The following is a 17,500-nucleotide window of genomic DNA, read 5'->3' on the forward strand; positions in this document are numbered from 1 at the left end:
CTGTCCTCGACTGTCCTGTTGCTTCTATGTGAAAACACATAGAAGCAACCCGAGGAAGGAAAACAAGCATGAACGAACAAATTCACTCTCACACACACAAACATGCAGAAAGCAACAAAGACACAGCATCAGTCAGCAGGAATGTCAGGAATCCTGCTGCTGAGCCAAGTCACAAATTACCCCTATTAAGGACTCAGACAGCCTGCCTCCACACACACACACACAGACAGGCAGACAGGCAGACACACACACACACACACACACACACACACACACAGACACACACAGACACACACACACAGACACACACAGACACACACACACACACACAGACACACACACACAGACACACACACACACACACATACTCGTATTTGTCCCTTTTTGGGGCCCCACGTTTTTTACCAAATTGTGGGGCCCACCCCTTCCAATGGTCCCAGACCTCTGTAAAAAATCAGGCAAGCTTAAAAAAAAATAACAAAATTTTCAGTCACTTTAGATTAGCCATATTCAAAAGTTTTTTTTCTATGCTAGTTTTTTTGGTCACTTATGGGACACATTTCTAGCATTTGTTACTTGTGGGATCCACTTCCACACACACACAGATATGTCAAGTCTTTCTACCTTAGCAGGAACCAAAAATTAGATGGAGATATCAGTTATTTCTATAGTTTTTTATTAACAAAAAAACTGCAAGGCTGCATCAGAGGTTTACATCCTGCATCTCCTCTTCTCATATTCGGTAGACAGCGCAGTGATAATCAAAAAACAATCAACTGGTAAACATGAATCAATTGCTGATTATTACAGTGAGCTTTGATAACAGGAAAGCAGTCCAACGGCTCCTTGTGTTGATAAGAACACAACATAATAACATAATAGCATAATAAGTAGGGCTATCTCAAATATAATAGCACCTCCTTCTACAAGCCTACCTTTTACCTTACCGTAAAGTGAAACACTTTTACTCTAATTTTCTTCGCAGAGAAGTAATTCGATTTTTAACAAAGTACTTCACTGCCCTCCAGTCTCGACTCTTCAGGGCTTGAGGTTCTGCACTGATACAGCGCTGACAGTCCTCCTTTGCTGGGACTTGGTTCATCAGAATGAATTTCTTCAAATGGCGCTCTACTGCAGCACATTCTTCTGTTGTCCAGGTTCTTTTAACAACAGTTTGTTTATCTAAATGGGCATAAAAAGGACAAGTCACAGAGTTGTAAGAACTTCAACTTGTAACTACAACTGAAAAAATCAGATTGATTCCACTGGTCATCCAATGAAGTACTGACTTGGTTGAGACCATAGAGGACTGTCCCACAGTCAGGAAAAATACAGTTTTACCAACAATTAACTAAATACCTCTTTTATGCACAACCCCCTAGGTGCCACATAACTAAAATCTATTTAAGGCCGGGTGATGGAGGGCTTTTAGATTGCATATCAATGGCTTAATCAAGCCCAGATTTGGAATATTATCCACCCCACTATGTGTTAATAAATGTTCAAAATGCAGAGTATTGTTCATCCATATGCAGACCAAAAAGGCTTCAGTTTTTGTTTTACTCCTACATGGGTTACAACAGAACAAATTCTTTTTTTCGAACTTCTGATGTCCCCTTTATCAACATCCCCTTTATTAACATGGATCATCCACTTGATATCATCTTTAATGACGAAAGGAACAACGGTGGTGGACGGCTCCTCTATTTATATATGTTAGACCTGAGTATATTTTTCTATCCTTTTTCTGTGTAGTTACCTATATGTTTATTGTACACATCTACAGTGTATTTGTTCATTATAAATGAATAATAATAAATGTCTCTAAATGAGACTCATGGTTGCCCAAGTGCCATTTGTAATGCATGTTAATCTTTTTTTATTGATAACACTTTTAGACTAATCTTTGTGATCAGCAAATGAAATACTGTAAAACACCTACTTTTCAGAGAAAAAATGCCTGGAGTTATGATTAAAAATGGCTGTAACTTTATAGGGAAAGATCAGTTAAGAATATTTTTTTATGGGAAGACCAAAACATCAATGGAATAAAAAAAAAGCTAAAACACAATTAAAATTTAATATTTTTAAAAAAGGAGACCTATAATAAACTCTCAAACTATTGACGTGACTCGTCTATGTCTATAATTCTTATTGAAGTAAAATTTAGTGGATTCAGCACCTGCACCTCTGATTGCAACAGATAGTTATGGGCCAACTTGTTCTGGTAGGAGTTAGCTTTTTCACTATTCTCCATCTATCTAACTTACTACACTAGGCATTGAAGTTGCATATTAAATGTCACACAGTCAAATAACCTGTAGTGTTCTTAACGTACGTCTCTTTTTTGAAAACCTCCCACTCTGGCTTTCTGTGGAGGTCCTCTCTTGTAGGGATGCGGTGCTGGCCTCGTCTTCTGATTCCTGAGCTTCTGGTATACTAGCATCTGGTCAGAGAAAAAAGTTTAAACAGAAAAACAAGACAGCTATAGAGTAAAATATGAATATGAAGTAGCTCTTGGTAAGCTGGCTGCATTTTTGTTTGTCATGCATACCTCATTTTGTCATTGCAACAACTATAAAATTGTAATAATAGGAAATAAAGATTTTATATAATTTGTCCATGGTGCCTGCGTCTTTAACAGATAAATGGGCAGAATTTGTCCATTAACCTGCCCGATTCTTCTTAGCTCACCTCTAGTTTTTGCAGAGGAAACATTTGCAGGTGTTTGGAGTTCATTATCTGATTAGGTTGTGCCACCATGGCATTCCAATATTGAACCTTTTCACAATATTCTGATTTTTTGAGACACTGAATTTTGGGTTCTTATCTGTAAGCCACAATAATCAAAATTTCAAGAAATACAGACTTGAAATACTTCACTTTATGTGTAATGAGTCTAGATAATATATGGGTTTCACTTTCTGAATTGTGTGAAAGAAAATATTGAACTTTATCACAATATAATATAATATTTTATTTTATCTAGATGTGATAGATGTGAGTTCATCTTATTTATTTTATCTTATTTTATTATCTTTTCTTTTTCACACGGGGGTTGCAATGCAAATTTCATTGACATGGCCATGCTCAATGACAATAAAAAAGCAATCTTGAATCTTGAGCAATCTATTCTAATTTTTTAAGATGTGCAAGTAATGGCTTCCAAGTCCAACCTACGCACAGCTTTGAACTGGAGTAGGAGGAACTGAGTACCAACCTTGTGTACGATGTGCCTGTTCAGATTGAGATTTCACCCAAAAGATATTGACGGGGTGCTCAAGAGAATATAAGCAGATGCCTTTTTGGAGCTCAACTATAACTGACACTTGAGGTAAAAAGCAATCAACTGAGCATTTTTAAGAGTAGATATCTTGGCAACCCAATCAATGACAGGCTTATTTTGAAGAGAGGCAATAAGCTGTTCTTCTAGAGTTTCTGGGCCAGTCAAAAGTATTCTGATCTTTTCATGGATGCTTTGTGGAACCTTTACCAACCCTTTAACAACCCAGTGTGGTTTGGAGCAACAAGTGCTAAACTGAAACCCTTGAACCAGATTGTGAGGACTATGAACAAGATAATCAGGCAGGGACAGAAACGTCTCTGCAGCCTTCACAAGAGACTTACAGGAAGACCTCAAAAATTGCAGTAGGAAACACATGCCTAACACCCACTAGGCCTCCCATGTCCTCTGTGCATCTATATACAGTAGTTACTTGTCACTCAGACTAAAAGGGTTTCTTCCCTCCACCCTTAAGCCCGCCTGCTAACAACACAATAACCTTTGCACCTACTTTTGCAACATTATTGCCAAGAGGGCTGTTGTAGAAACATGCATTTTATTCAAAATGTATGAATGAAGAGTTATTTCAGATATCCTTTAAGAATTTTACACACACAACATATTCCATAGATGACCCTAGTCATAATTGGACTGTGTTTGTTGATTTTGTTTTGTCTGTAAACTGTATGAATCAAGTTACTCATGTTTCTCAGAAATAAATTTAAGAAGCTTACCTCTCTTTTTAGCAAACTTCCTCCTCTGGTTTTTGGCAAAGGGGCTTTCTTGTGATGATGTGGTGATGGTCTCGTTGTCTGACCCCTGACCTTCTGCCATACTTGCATCTGAAAAAATTAAATAGTTTAAATAAATAAACAAGACAGTACTAGCATTCAGGAAGCTGACTGCATTTGATCCTTTTCTTTCTGATAATTTTGTACATAATGTGAATCTATCTAAGGTGACAGAGAAAGTTGTGCATACTGTTCTAATTTGACAGAGAATAAATCATAGCAGATACAATTTTTCAAAATTTGTGAGTCTATAAAGTCACCAAATATTTGAAAGCTCTAAATGTTGTGTGATATCATCACTTTTCCCTATTCCCAAATGTGCAATCCCAATAATTGACATTACGTAGGGGAACCTGCTGTCATTGTATAGCCAAAGAAGATTTAGACCCAAATATTCCAATCCAATGACTGATAATTCATAACCAGTGTCAAAAATGCTTCAAACATACCTTCGATGTCCTCTTGTGAACAAGCTTCAATTTCAACAGTCTCTGAAATGTGAATTGACAAAATACTGTATGAATGTGCTGGACAGCTGAATGTGTGGTGACCTACCTCTGACAATCAAGAGTACAACAAGGGGAACATAAACAGCTAGACTGACTAAATAGTTAAACTTAAATTGTGCTGTTATGGTCAAATTCCAACCAACACAAGCTTACCCTGTTCAAAACTCTTTCCATTAAAATATATGTAAATATATAAAAATATATATGACTAAGTACCGTTTGGATCAATGTGAATTTCATCCAGACTCTTTCCTTTGTATTTTCCTAGCTTTCCCTGCTCCAATGCCAGGAGGACTTTGCTTATTTTAGCTAGCTGGAGGGTCCCCTCTGGAAGGCGGTAGTGTTTTCTGTGTACATCTATGTTATGCCCAAGGAAATCTGCCAGCTGGTCAAGTTCTGTGTTCTTCAGATTTAGAACAGTAGAGAGCGTTGCGATGTGTTTCCTGAGTTTTGTTGAGGTCAGAGCTTTGGGATTTTTGATACCACTGCATTCATGCACTAACTGTCTTATGCAGTCAGAACCCCTGAGGTGATGGACAGAATGAGGCAATGCAAACAAGAATCCATTTTCAGTCAGTACCCCACATTCTTCTCGCTTCTCAACCAGAGTATCAAGAGATTCCTTCATGAGTGGAGTGAGGAGAACAGGAACTTTCCTTCCTCTCTTTCCAACAATGGTTATCCGGACAAAATGTCTGCAAAGCTTCTGCTCAAGTTCTGTCAGGGCCAAGTTAACGTCTTCATGCGTTTCTGATAGGTCTCTTGACAAGTACACAGACAAGGGCATTTTGGATACCTCTCCTTCTCTGCGGCGGTTGAAGAGGATAACTTGTGCCAGGGTCACTTTAGCCAGGTCTTTCCAGTTTGAGGGGGAAGCCTCTTCTTTCAGGGCATCTAAGTGTTGCTGTTGTTTTTCAGACAGCTGGGAATTAAGACTTTGGACATCCTGCGTGAATGGCAAGAGTTGAGGGGAATTCCACTTAGACTGGTCGAGCTGAATCAGTGCTTGGCTTGCAATGTCAAATTTCCAGCTTTCTTGGTACAGCTGTGCAAATTCCTCAGCATCTTGGACTGTTTCTTTATCTCTATTCTTCAATCCTTCAGACTTCTTGAACATGGCCAAAGCAAGCAAGCTGTGTCCAACTTTGCGAGCCAGTGATGGACATTTATATTTGCCTGTTTCATCACTGAATCCTGCTAAGCATCTTGCAGCAGTGACAACATGAGAATACTTTTCAGGTTTTATAAGTTCTTTTATAGTGTCCACTGGTGCGACTTTTTTTGCTGCCAGCATCAGCCTGCCAAGTTCCCTCAGCTTCTGTCGAATGTACTGGTGTTGGCTGATTACCCTTTCGTTCTTCTTGAATAGTCTGTAGCCGTACTCCAGAAGGTAGCGGTCTTTCTTTACAGCTATTGCAATCTTGTCTTGATTCATATCATTCAAGAACTTCCAGTATGCATCACTAAATCCAGGAGGAGCTGGTTCAGCAAAAGCACACAGTGCCTGGATCCTTGTTTTACCTGGTTTAGATGTCTTGTCCTGAGGCTTGAATTTGCAAACCTGAAAATGTCGCCACATGACTCTTTTTGTAAACAGTCCGTAGCAGTACACACAATGTTGAAATTTTTGTCCCTCAGTCTTTTTCGTTGGCTGCTTGAATGGTATCAGCTTTCCTTTCTGGCTCTCCAAAACGTCAGTGTTATGTTCAAAATTTCCTTTGTTTCTGATTAAATCTAAGTGCAGTCGTCTTTCTTTTGAGTTTTTTGGAAAACTGAATGCTTTTGAAACGTCTATTTCATCACTGTGCCTACGTAACAAATGTCTTGACATTTTTTGAACCACTTTTTTACAATAAAAGCAGTGATGCTTCTTGTTATACCGTCTTGAACCATCATCCTTCTTCATAACTGGATTGACGAAGACAGATGCATGGTTTTCAAGATCATGCTTATCAGTACATGTTTGCCCCACCGTCTCTTCATTCATACAAGTGCTTTGAGCAGAACCATCGTTTGTTTCAAAGCTGCTTTGACTGGAAGACTCAAATTGACTCAGATTGGAACACTCAAATCGACTCTGACAGGAGGACTCAACCTGGCTCTGCCTGGAGGACTCGAACTGACTCTGACTGGAAGACTCAAATTGACTCTGCCTGGAGGACTTGGACTGGCTCTGCCTGGAGGACTTGGACTGGCTCTGCCTGGAGGACTTGGACTGGCTCTGACTGGAGGACTCAGCCTGGCTCTGACTGGAGGACTCGAACTGGCTCTGACTGGAGGACTCGAACTGGCTCTGACTGGAGGACTCGAACTGGCTCTGGCTGGAGGACTTGAACTGGCTCTGGCTGGAAGACTTGAACCCGTCCTTACTGGAAGACTTGCATATTTTTGGAATAGTAGATACTTTGTTCGCATTTTTATTTGCCATGGGTATTTCCAAGCTGCAGTCACTGTCTGTGCTCTCTTCCATGGGACCTGGAATATACTCCTCTCCACTATCTACACTTGAGGCATCTGATCCTACAAGAATCCCTTGCATCTTGAGAAGAAAAAGAAAACCTAAATTAATAACTCAACCTCCTCCCTCCCTTATACTAAATAACATTAGTAACTTAAAAAATTGAATACAAATACCTTCAAACATTAAACTTACAAGATCAACAGACAGGCTCATTGATGATAGTGATGATGACTGAATCATCTATATGCATGTCTAGAACTTCAGTAAGGGAACTGTGTTTTAAGTTTGGGAGGCATGACCCTCAAAGTGATTACCCAGACAAAATAGTTAGAAGACTTACCGGACGGAGGCAGCTTCTTCTTGGCCTTTGTGAAGCCATCTCAGACTTAGACCAAGTAGATGGATCCTCTGCACTGTCATCACTTGAATCATAGAGGGCATCAGAATAATCTGGTGCTTTTTTCATCTGTGAAAAGAGTGTGTGGTCATCCTTTTTTACAAACCATCAAAATGAATAACAGTTGACAGATTTAGAGGGGAAAGGTCTGTCACTTAATTATTGGCATTTAAAGTGCAAGAGTCATACCTGAATGGTTTTTGTCATTCTCAGCTTTGGAACAACCTCAATGTCTGACTGCTCATTGGAATTATCCTTTATGGAATCCTCATAATCGGTTTCTTCCACAATACTCTCATCTGAATCACTGAGAGGTTGACACAAATCTTCTAATTTATGCATCTACAAAGAGAGTTGTTAGGTGAAGGTTATCTCTTTTTGTTTAGTTGTACTAATCTATATGTTAGAAGAAAATACTTTAGTTATGTGACAAAAATGGAGTAAATATATCCCAATTTGTTTGTCAAATGTTGAGGTAAAATTAAATAGGCCCACCCTTTGCAGAAATGTACAAAAAATGTTTTAGAAAATATGAATGAAAGCAAGAACAATATTTACAACTAAAATGGCAGCACCCACAAAAAAACAACACCAAACTCACCAACTAGAGCAAAAGACATGTAATCATGACTATCTGACCAGTTATATGTATGTCTGACAGAGTAGTTAGTAAAAGAGGTATTCAGTTTAGAAGGTGTTAACCTTTAAGAGATAATACAGAGCAATAACAGACAGGCTTTCAGGATGATAACAGTCTCCACTCACCCTTTGTAAAGCCATCTCAGACTTGGACTGAGCTGAAGGGCCGTCTGTACAGTCATCACTGTCGTAGAGGGCATCAGAAAAATCTGGAACTTCTTTCATCTGCAGAGAGTGTTATGTTATGGCGTAGTTATACATTTCAGTTTACATTTATCAAAATCAATTACAGAGAACAGATTACAGAGGTAAATGTCTGATCAATAAATTATTGGTATTTTAAGTGTCAGGGGCATACCCGAATGCTTTTCATCCTTCTCAAATTTGGAAGACCTTCATCACAGCATGGAGCCAATGGCTGGTCATTTAAACAATCCTCATCGGTTCCATCAGTGTCAGAATAATCCACCAGGGATGATCCTCTGATACCAAATTCCTAAACATTGTTGAAGACAAAATAATCAGATAGGTTGAGCATACCATCTCATATAAACACTGTGGTGCAGTTACCACAAGCAGACTGTACATGTTACACTTTAGCTTAATGGAGATCACAGTGCTAGGCTGTTAGCATCAGTGCTTGTGATAAGCAGTTATTTATAATGAGGCTCAGGTAAGTCACATGAAAGCACACATGCTGTTTGAATTGGAAGGTGTGGATTGGGCTCCTTTTAACAAGTTGAAAAAGTACAGTGGCACAGTCCTTTAATACAACAGCCCATCAGTATCATCACTGTCGTAGAGGGCATCAACTGTTTTTGAGGAGTCTCATAAACTTACAACATCAGAAGAGACGCTGAACAGTTCTTTTTCTAAAAAATTTTCTTCATCATGCAGCAGTTAAAGTGTGTAAAATATTCATTCATTCATCTTCTATACCCGCGTATCCCTTTCGGGGTTGCGGGGGGCTGGAGCCTATCCCAGCTAGCAATGGGCGAGAGGCGGGGTACACCCTGAACCGGTCGCCAGCCGATCGCAGGGCAACATAGACAGACACACAGACAGACAACCATTCACACTCACACCTATGGACAATTTAGAGTCATCAATTAACCTAATGAGCATGTTTTTGGCATGCACGGGAAGAACATGCAAACTTCACACAGAAAGTGCTGCTGCGCCACCGTGCCACCCCAGGGTGTAAAATAAGTACAGGAAATACTTATGGTTACTTTGGAAGTGAAAGGTGTCACCCATTGAGAAAAAAAAACACAGAAAGGGGGATCCACACAATGGGCCCCATGAGGGTCAGTCTTAGAAGTCTCCCTACCTTAACATCTAAAAACAGGCCTAAAAAGGTATCTCACTATAGAATATTTCCTTCATCATGCAGCAGCTCAGAAGGTGCATTATTGTTATTGTAAATGCTTTAGTTTGGATGCTGAGAAGTGTTGTCCTGTATGTTAACAATCACTTATAGAGGGGTCCATACGGAGGGCCCCATAAGGACATGAACTGAAACTTGGTGTGTGTGAAACCAGTTAGCTTAATGGAGATCAAATAGAAACTAGTCTATCAATTTATTACTGCACTCTGTAAAGAACTCAACCACATTCATTCGTTCCATTACCTTTGGTCCATCATCAGTTTTCTCATCATCAGCATCGACCTTGGAGGACAGATTAACAGGAGGCACAGCCATCTCTTCTTCTGCTGCTGGAGCCTGCTTGGAGGTCACCTGGTGTTTAGACATAAAACCAGAAGACAGTGAGCTCTGACAGGAATCATGAGTCTAGAAATACTTACAGGTCACCAAGATATAATAATCTAGGGCCCCATGAGGGTCAGTCTTAGAAGTCTCCCTACCTTAAGATCTAAAAACAGGCCTAAAAAGGTATCTTAGTATAAAATATTTCCTTCATCATGCAGCAGCTCAGAAGGTGCATTATTGTTATTGTAAATACTTAAGTTTGGATGCTGAGAAGTGTTGTCCTGTATGTTAACAATCACTTATAGAGGGGTCCATACGGAGGGCCCCATAAGGACATGAATTGAAACTTGGTGTGTGTGTGTGGAAGAGAAAAGTTGAAAAACCCTTTTGTAGGAAGAGTACCTAACAGGGCCCCATTAAGACATGATCTGAACCTTGTGTGTGTGAAACCAGTTAGCTTAGTGGAGATCAAATAGAAACTAGTCTATCAATTTATTAGTGCACTCTGTAAAGAACTCAACCACATTCATTCGTTCCATTACCTTTGGTCCATCATCAGTTTTCTCATCATCAGCATCAACCTTGGAGGACAGATTAACAGGAGGCACAGCTATCTCTTCTTCTGCTGCTGGAGCCTGCTTGGAGGTCACCTGGTGTTTAGACATAAAACCAGAAGACAGTGAGCTCTGACAGGAGTCATGAGTCTAGAAATACTTACAGGTCACCAAGATATAATAATCTAGGGCCCCATGAGGGTCAGTCTTAGAAGTCTCCCTACCTTAACATCTAAAAACAGGCCTAAAAAGGTATCTTAGTATAAAATATTTCCTTCATCATGCAGCAGCTCAGAAAGTGCATTATTGTTATTGTAAATGCTTTAGTTTGGATGCTGAGAAGTGTTGTCCTGTATGTTAACAATCACTTATAGAGGGGTCCATACGGAGGGCCCCATAAGGACATGAACTGAAACTTGGTGTGTGTGAAACCAGTTAGCTTAATGGAGATCAAATAGAAACTAGTCTATCAATTTATTAGTGCACTCTGTAAAGAACTCAACCACATTCATTCGTTCCATTACCTTTGGTCCATCATCAGTTTTCTCATCAGCATCAACCTTGGAGGACAGATTAACAGGAGGCACAGCCATCTCTTCTTCTGCTGCTGGAGCCTGCTTGGAGGTCACCTGGTGTTTAGACATAAAACCAGAAGACAGTGAGCTCTGACAGGAATCATGAGTCTAGAAATACTTACAGGTCACCAAGATATAATAATCTAGGGCCCCATGAGGGTCAGTCTTAGAAGTCTCCCTACCTTAACATCTAAAAAGAGGCCTAAAAAGGTATCTTAGTATAAAATATTTCCTTCATCATGCAGCAGCTCAGAAGGTGCATTATTGTTATTGTAAATACTTAAGTTTGGATGCTGAGAAGTGTTGTCCTGTATGTTAACAATCACTTATAGAGGGGTCCATACGGAGGGCCCCATAAGGACATGAATTGAAACTTGGTGTGTGTGTGTGGAAGAGAAAAGTTGAAAAACCCTTTTGTAGGAAGAGTACCTAACAGGGCCCCATTAAGACATGATCTGAACCTTGTGTGTGTGAAACCAGTTAGCTTAGTGGAGATCAAATAGAAACTAGTCTATCAATTTATTAGTGCACTCTGTAAAGAACTCAACCACATTCATTCGTTCCATTACCTTTGGTCCATCATCAGTTTTCTCATCATCAGCATCGACCTTGGAGGACAGATTAACAGGAGGCACAGCCATCTCTTCTTCTGCTGCTGGAGCCTGCTTGGAGGTCACCTGGTGTTTAGACATAAAACCAGAAGACAGTGAGCTCTGACAGGAATCATGAGTCTAGAAATACTTACAGGTCACAAAAGTTTGCTCACATAAAATCTGCATTTGAAATAGCATGTTACTACTCTACTACTATGTTCAATTCAATATTCAATTCAATATTCCTCAATTCAATATTCCTTTATTTGTCCCACGAGGGGAAATTCCATGTTTAACTACTCTCCATGTCCTCAAAGACACCTGACTTAATTATGCATTTATATGTAATAATAATGACATAGAAGATTGGAATATTTTTAAGTTTGTAAAGCAGATTTCTTTTGCACCAACACACCCCGTTTTAAGTGATGGTTTCAACCTTATGTAGACAGTTTCATTAATTAGAATGAAAGTGTGAATGAAAGGAACTTTCATTATTTTTCACTATTTTTTTTTTTTGTTAGAAAAATATACTTTGAACACTGGTCTTACTATGACTCACAGATTCTCATTTAAAAGACATAAAGTTGTGTGAAGTGAAACTAACATCTTTAAAAATCATGTAGTGTAACCAATGCATGATCTAAAAAGCTCACCTTTTGACGCCATGGCCATTTTGAATCACCGTAGTTATATTCCAGTTCAGTCCCTACTTCGATGTTCTTCACAGCAAACAGACACAAATGGGGCCTGTTGTTCACTATTACTTTTTTCATGACACAGTTTGGAGATCGGTGGTTGTCATTGACTAATCTTCCAAGGGAGCCGTCTTCCTTGGATGCATCAATACTAAAAATAAACAAAAACAATACATCAAATAAATATAAACTTTATAAAATATATCTTCACAGTTTTGTTCGAAGAGCCACTTGAGAATTAAAGTACATTAGGTGTAATATACTACTCATTTGTTCATCAAATATTTAAACACGTTTCAGGTATAAACAAGAATCCCCTAATTGCTACTAAAAATACATCTCATATAGGCCTACTTACCACCACTGGCGTTTCTGCCAATCAAACTCGTACAGAAATGTGCTCTGTTTCTCTGAGTACTTCCTTGATCGGCATTCCTCTGCTGACAGGAATGCACCCCTGTACTCCAACACAAAAGAACCTTGCACCACTGGTTCTGTAGCAAACACTCCTCTTCCTATAATGACACAGAATTAAATAAACTTAAATAAAAGTCACACCAAGTTGCAACATAAATGTGACATGACTTCTTAAAAATGTGATAACCACATGACCTACAAGCCTGTATTCTGGTTCTCCGTTTGTGTTCTATGCCTTAACTTAAAATGTTACTTCTGAATACGCAAAACAGTCGCAAAGTATTCAGACCTTTCACATTTTCGTTACAGTCTTCTATTGGTCCATCACTTACCTTAACAGTACTTGAATGTGCTGGACACTTTACATACAGCAGAAATAAAATAAATAACTTTACATTTTCTATATTTGATTATACCAGTGTGTACCTGAAACTTCTCTTATGGAAATCAGACTCATTTATACACGCCTATACCTAAACACATTGGATTTAAACAAGACAGACGATTGAAGCCAGTTATTTCTATAAGATATCTTCTGAAAAATAACTTAAATCTTTCTTCATTCCGAATGAAGAATGTTAATGATGAATAGTATCTAAAAATGTGCTGCTGTAATTTGCAGCTACCAAAAGGACTTGAGGTCATACCTTTGATATTATTGATGAATCTCTCTGCAAATGATGGCTTGTCTCCACCTGACAGAATATGAGAGATTGCATCTTCAACAGGCTTTATTCGGGCCTTCCTTTTGGACGTCATTGCTCTGTGAAAATATTTTTATAGCATTTAACAGCTGTGCAGCATGAGAAAACAGATTGCTCATTAACTAATTCTGTAATTTAAAGAATATCATAAACAAGGTTTATGATATTTGCTGAACTGTAACTTAGCACATAATTATTACTGCAATGAAGTTAGTTTTAAGTTGGATATTCCAGAGACATTCGCTCCTTTGCTCTAACATTTCAGGTGCACCCGTATTGCAGGCTTTACAGTGAACACACGGAGCAGAGCAGACGGCTACAGCGTGTACTGTACTGTGTCTACAGTTACTGAGCTAAAATGCTGATATTTACCAATTCAAAATAATTTTTAAAAATTAGAGATTTAAGAGGAAAAAAAAACAAAAAACAAAAAAACGGGGTGTACCTCATGCAGCCAGTGGAGTACTATCATCCCACAGTGATTTTGAGTCCATTGGTCACATGACCTGGGAGCTATTGAGCTAAAATGCTAATATTTACATATAAAAAATTAATAAAAATTATAAACAGATGTTAAATGTACAAAGAAAAGGTGTATCTCGTGCAGCCAGTGGAGTACTATCATCCCACACTGATTTTGAGTCAATTGGTGACATGACCTGGGAGCTATTGAGCTAGAATGCTAATATTTACATAGCCTATAAAAAATTAATAGAAATTATAAACAGGTGTAAAACGTAAGTAAATATTAGCACTGGCTCACACAGATCATTAACCCCTGACTAATAACATCAGTTAGCTTAACGCTTTCTCAACACGAGTTACATTTGGGGGTGTAACCCGGACCCCAGAAAGCTTACCTGACCTTTCCCTGACCAGGCCTGAGCCTCGGACCACCGTTAGCTTACCTGACAAGGCCCGGGCCTCGGACCACGGGTAGCGACCCTGGCCCGTGCCTACCGCGAGGCATATAACGTAGACCGAACAGTTAAGTTTGTTTTACAATGATTTATCTGGCCGTATGTGACATTTTTGACTACTATAACATGACGTTACGTGTGATCGTACACCCCCTTAAAGCCTGCGTTGAACACTGTTAGCACTGAGTTGTAAGTCACCTGGACGTTCGGTCTTAGCAAAACAGTTTCTACCGTATATCAGCTTCCATAAAGTAAGTACGAGATTTCCGTTGAAAGCGGCAACAACACATTTATCAAATACCTTATCAGACATCTGTAAACGTAACACAGCACGTTAAAACTCCTCACTTCTTCTATCCCAGTTGTCTCTTCGTCTCCTAGCTCGGTCGTTTTATGAATATTCGCCGGGTTAATTAGCCATGTGTACAACCGGATATGCGTCATCGACCGGATGATACGTCCTGCTCAAAGCGCTAGCGTCTCCAAAGCTAATGGTTAGCAGCTAACTAGCAAACAAGTTAATTTAAAGGTAAAATAAAAATTAGCAATTTTAGCAGCTAATATGAGCATCAAATGGCGCAGTTTATAGTAATAGGAATGTTGTAATTGTAATTGAATGTTGTGTTTCTTGTAGTCCCACAAAACTCTTTATAGTCAAAAAATGTTAATTAAAAATAAAACAAAACTGAAAATAAACTTACCTTAATATAAACTTACCTTAATAATTTGAGGTACTATTCAGTTGTTACAGCATCGAGGTGTTGTCGTTCCAGCATTAGCTCTCAAACAAATCCCGTAAAATCCCGCGAGACTATGACGCTTAATGTTCAAGGCGTCTCATTGGCTAATATCACACACACTTCAGGAAGTGTGTGTGGGGCTGCAGTGGCATCAAATAACCTCTAGGGGACCAGTGAGCACACACACTTCAAACACAGATTTCCAGTTTTTGTCACCTTGTGGGCCAAGTGAGAAAAACGCATGAGGAGCATCAGGGAAGGCTCCTGAGCCACTTTAAAGCACTAAAACGGTCTGGGGCCCAGCAAAATGGCCCCACAAGAATTCATGGCCCCATACCGTTGGTGGGCTACAGGTGGTATGGCCCCACCAAGTAATAAATACGAGAGCACACACACACACACACACACACACACAGACACACACACACAGACAGGCAGACAGCCTGCCTCCACACACACACACACACACACACACACACACACACAGACACACACACACAGACAGGCAGACACACACACACACACACACACACACACAGACACACACACACACAGACAGGCAGACAGCCTGCCTCCACACACACACACAGACACACACACACACACACACACAGACACACACACACACACACAGACACACACACACACACACACACACACACACACACACAGACACACACACACACACACACACACACAGATACACACACACACACACACACACACACACACACACACAGACACAGACACACACACACACACACACACACACAGACACACACACACACACACACACACACAGACACACACACACAGACACACACACACACACACAGACACACACACACACACACACACACACACACACCATCACTCATGTTTCCATCACTTCTGAGGACTTTCCATTGACTTACCTTCGTTTCCTGCAGACTTACCTGAACCATAACATGTCATGATTTACATTAAGGGGACTTGTGTTTTGTCCCCACACGAGACCCCACAACATCAATACATGTCCAAACACATACACACATACACACGCACACACACACACACACACACACATACACACACACACACACAGGCACTGTGTTTATATAACCTACATACAGAGGTCACTGAGTCTGCTGTCTGGATCCACTTACTGAGTAATGTTTGTGGTAGCTCCATGTAGTAACTGGTTGTAGTACCTTGTTGCAGTAACTCGTAGTAACTGTGTAGTAACTGGTTGTGGTACCTTGTTGCAGTAACTCGTAGTAACTGTGTAGTAACTGGTTGTAGTACCTTGTTGCAGTAACTCGTAGTAACTGTGTAGTAACTGGTTGTAGTACCTTGTTGCAGTAACTTGTAGTAACTTGTAACTGGACATGTGTCCTGCTATGAGGACATTCAGATTTCATCATTTCTTCCGTCCTGTCTGAAAACAGTGTGCTGATAACTTGTCTCCTGTTCTCAGTCGGGTGTTTGTGACGGAGATCAGTTTCGTCTCTGTGTACAGGTGCAGGATGTGGTTAGCCTAGCTTAGCACAAAGACTGGAAGCAGGGGGAAAGTGTTAGCCTGGCTCAGTTAAAAGAGGACTGTGTGATTCATGTGTTCATGTGTGTGTTCAGTGACTTCTCACCTCTCAGTTTTAGCTGCAGCTCCTGGATGAGCTGCTGCTGTTGGGGCTGGAGGGGGGCGGGGGGCCCCGGAGGCCCCTGAGGTCCTGGAGGGCCTGGAGGGCCTGGAAGGCCATGCTGCAAAGACATGCAAACATTTAGAGAAGTGTACTGTGACCTTTGACTTCTCAGGTTCTGTTTGAGGTCTGAGTGTTCTGCTTGAGTCTCAGTGTTCAGTTTCTGACTTTTATCATTCGTCCTGTAATAAATGGTCCCCTCAGAGAAACTTCACGTTACTCAGCCGACTCTCGTTGAGATGAATAACAGGAACACCGTCAGTATAACACGATGCAGCTCAGCAGCAGTACAGACTGCAGCCAGTAAAATCCTACAGCTGAAACAGTTTCAACACAAAACTCTCCAATTTCCCTGAGCGGTCCTCCCAAAGGGATCAATACAGTTCGATCTAATCTAATCTAATCTAATCTAATCTAATGTAGGATGCTGGACTGCTGGACTGCACTGCAGCAGGCGTTCCTAATAAACTGGACACTGACGGTACAGTAAGGTTGTGCTAAGGTGTGAGGAGCAGTTAAGAGGTGAACATGCCTGCTTTGGTTTGCATGTAACAATTAAACATTTCTCACGTGGACGGGTGTGTTAATACTTGGCTGTGATTGGCTGGAGGGCCGAGCAGCACAGGATGTTTTCAAATCGTATGTTCAGACTCACACCAACAACAAGCTCGTTTCTCTCAATACTTCCTGACTTCCTGTCTGTGGCTGTCAGCTCCAAGCCCATTGGTTCTCACTGATGATGTAAATTTTTACCTAAAATTTATCTGAATGCAACATTTATTGACAAGAACAAGACTAAAGAATATGGCGAGACTTGGACTTTAAGCACGTT

General features: G+C 40.1%; 2 protein-coding genes across 2 annotated transcripts in view; both read right to left on the reverse strand.

Moving 5' to 3' along the window:
* The window catches only part of LOC143328942 (erythroferrone), a 23,566-nt gene that overhangs the window by 4,367 nt on the left and 1,699 nt on the right, over positions 1-17,500 (reverse strand). Inside the window, exon 3 of the mRNA XM_076744470.1 lies at positions 16,615-16,729. Within this exon, the coding sequence (XP_076600585.1) occupies positions 16,615-16,729 (115 nt within the window). The remainder of the gene's footprint in view (positions 1-16,614; positions 16,730-17,500) is intronic.
* Positions 1,069-8,511, reverse strand: LOC143328943 (uncharacterized). Its single transcript, XM_076744471.1, has 8 exons — positions 8,439-8,511; positions 8,207-8,305; positions 7,631-7,783; positions 7,385-7,510; positions 4,524-4,565; positions 4,018-4,125; positions 2,339-2,446; positions 1,069-1,182 (listed from the first exon to the last, which is right to left on the reverse strand). The coding sequence occupies exons 1-8, from the start codon at positions 8,451-8,453 to the stop codon at positions 1,129-1,131; spliced, it is 705 nt and encodes a 234-aa protein (XP_076600586.1). The 5' UTR covers positions 8,454-8,511; the 3' UTR covers positions 1,069-1,128.

This window comes from Chaetodon auriga, chromosome 12 (genome assembly GCF_051107435.1).
Source record: "Chaetodon auriga isolate fChaAug3 chromosome 12, fChaAug3.hap1, whole genome shotgun sequence".
NCBI lineage: Eukaryota > Metazoa > Chordata > Actinopteri > Chaetodontiformes > Chaetodontidae > Chaetodon > Chaetodon auriga.

Excerpts from the sequence above, each read along its gene's own strand:
- LOC143328943 (XM_076744471.1), bottom strand. Across the intron at positions 7,784-8,206 it reads CTGAGATGGCTTTACAAAGG|ATGCATAAATTAGAAGATTT; the intron begins GTGAGTGGAGAC and ends CTCTCTTTGTAG. Across the intron at positions 4,566-7,384 it reads GAAGAAGCTGCCTCCGTCCG|AGACTGTTGAAATTGAAGCT; the intron begins GTAAGTCTTCTA and ends TTCACATTTCAG.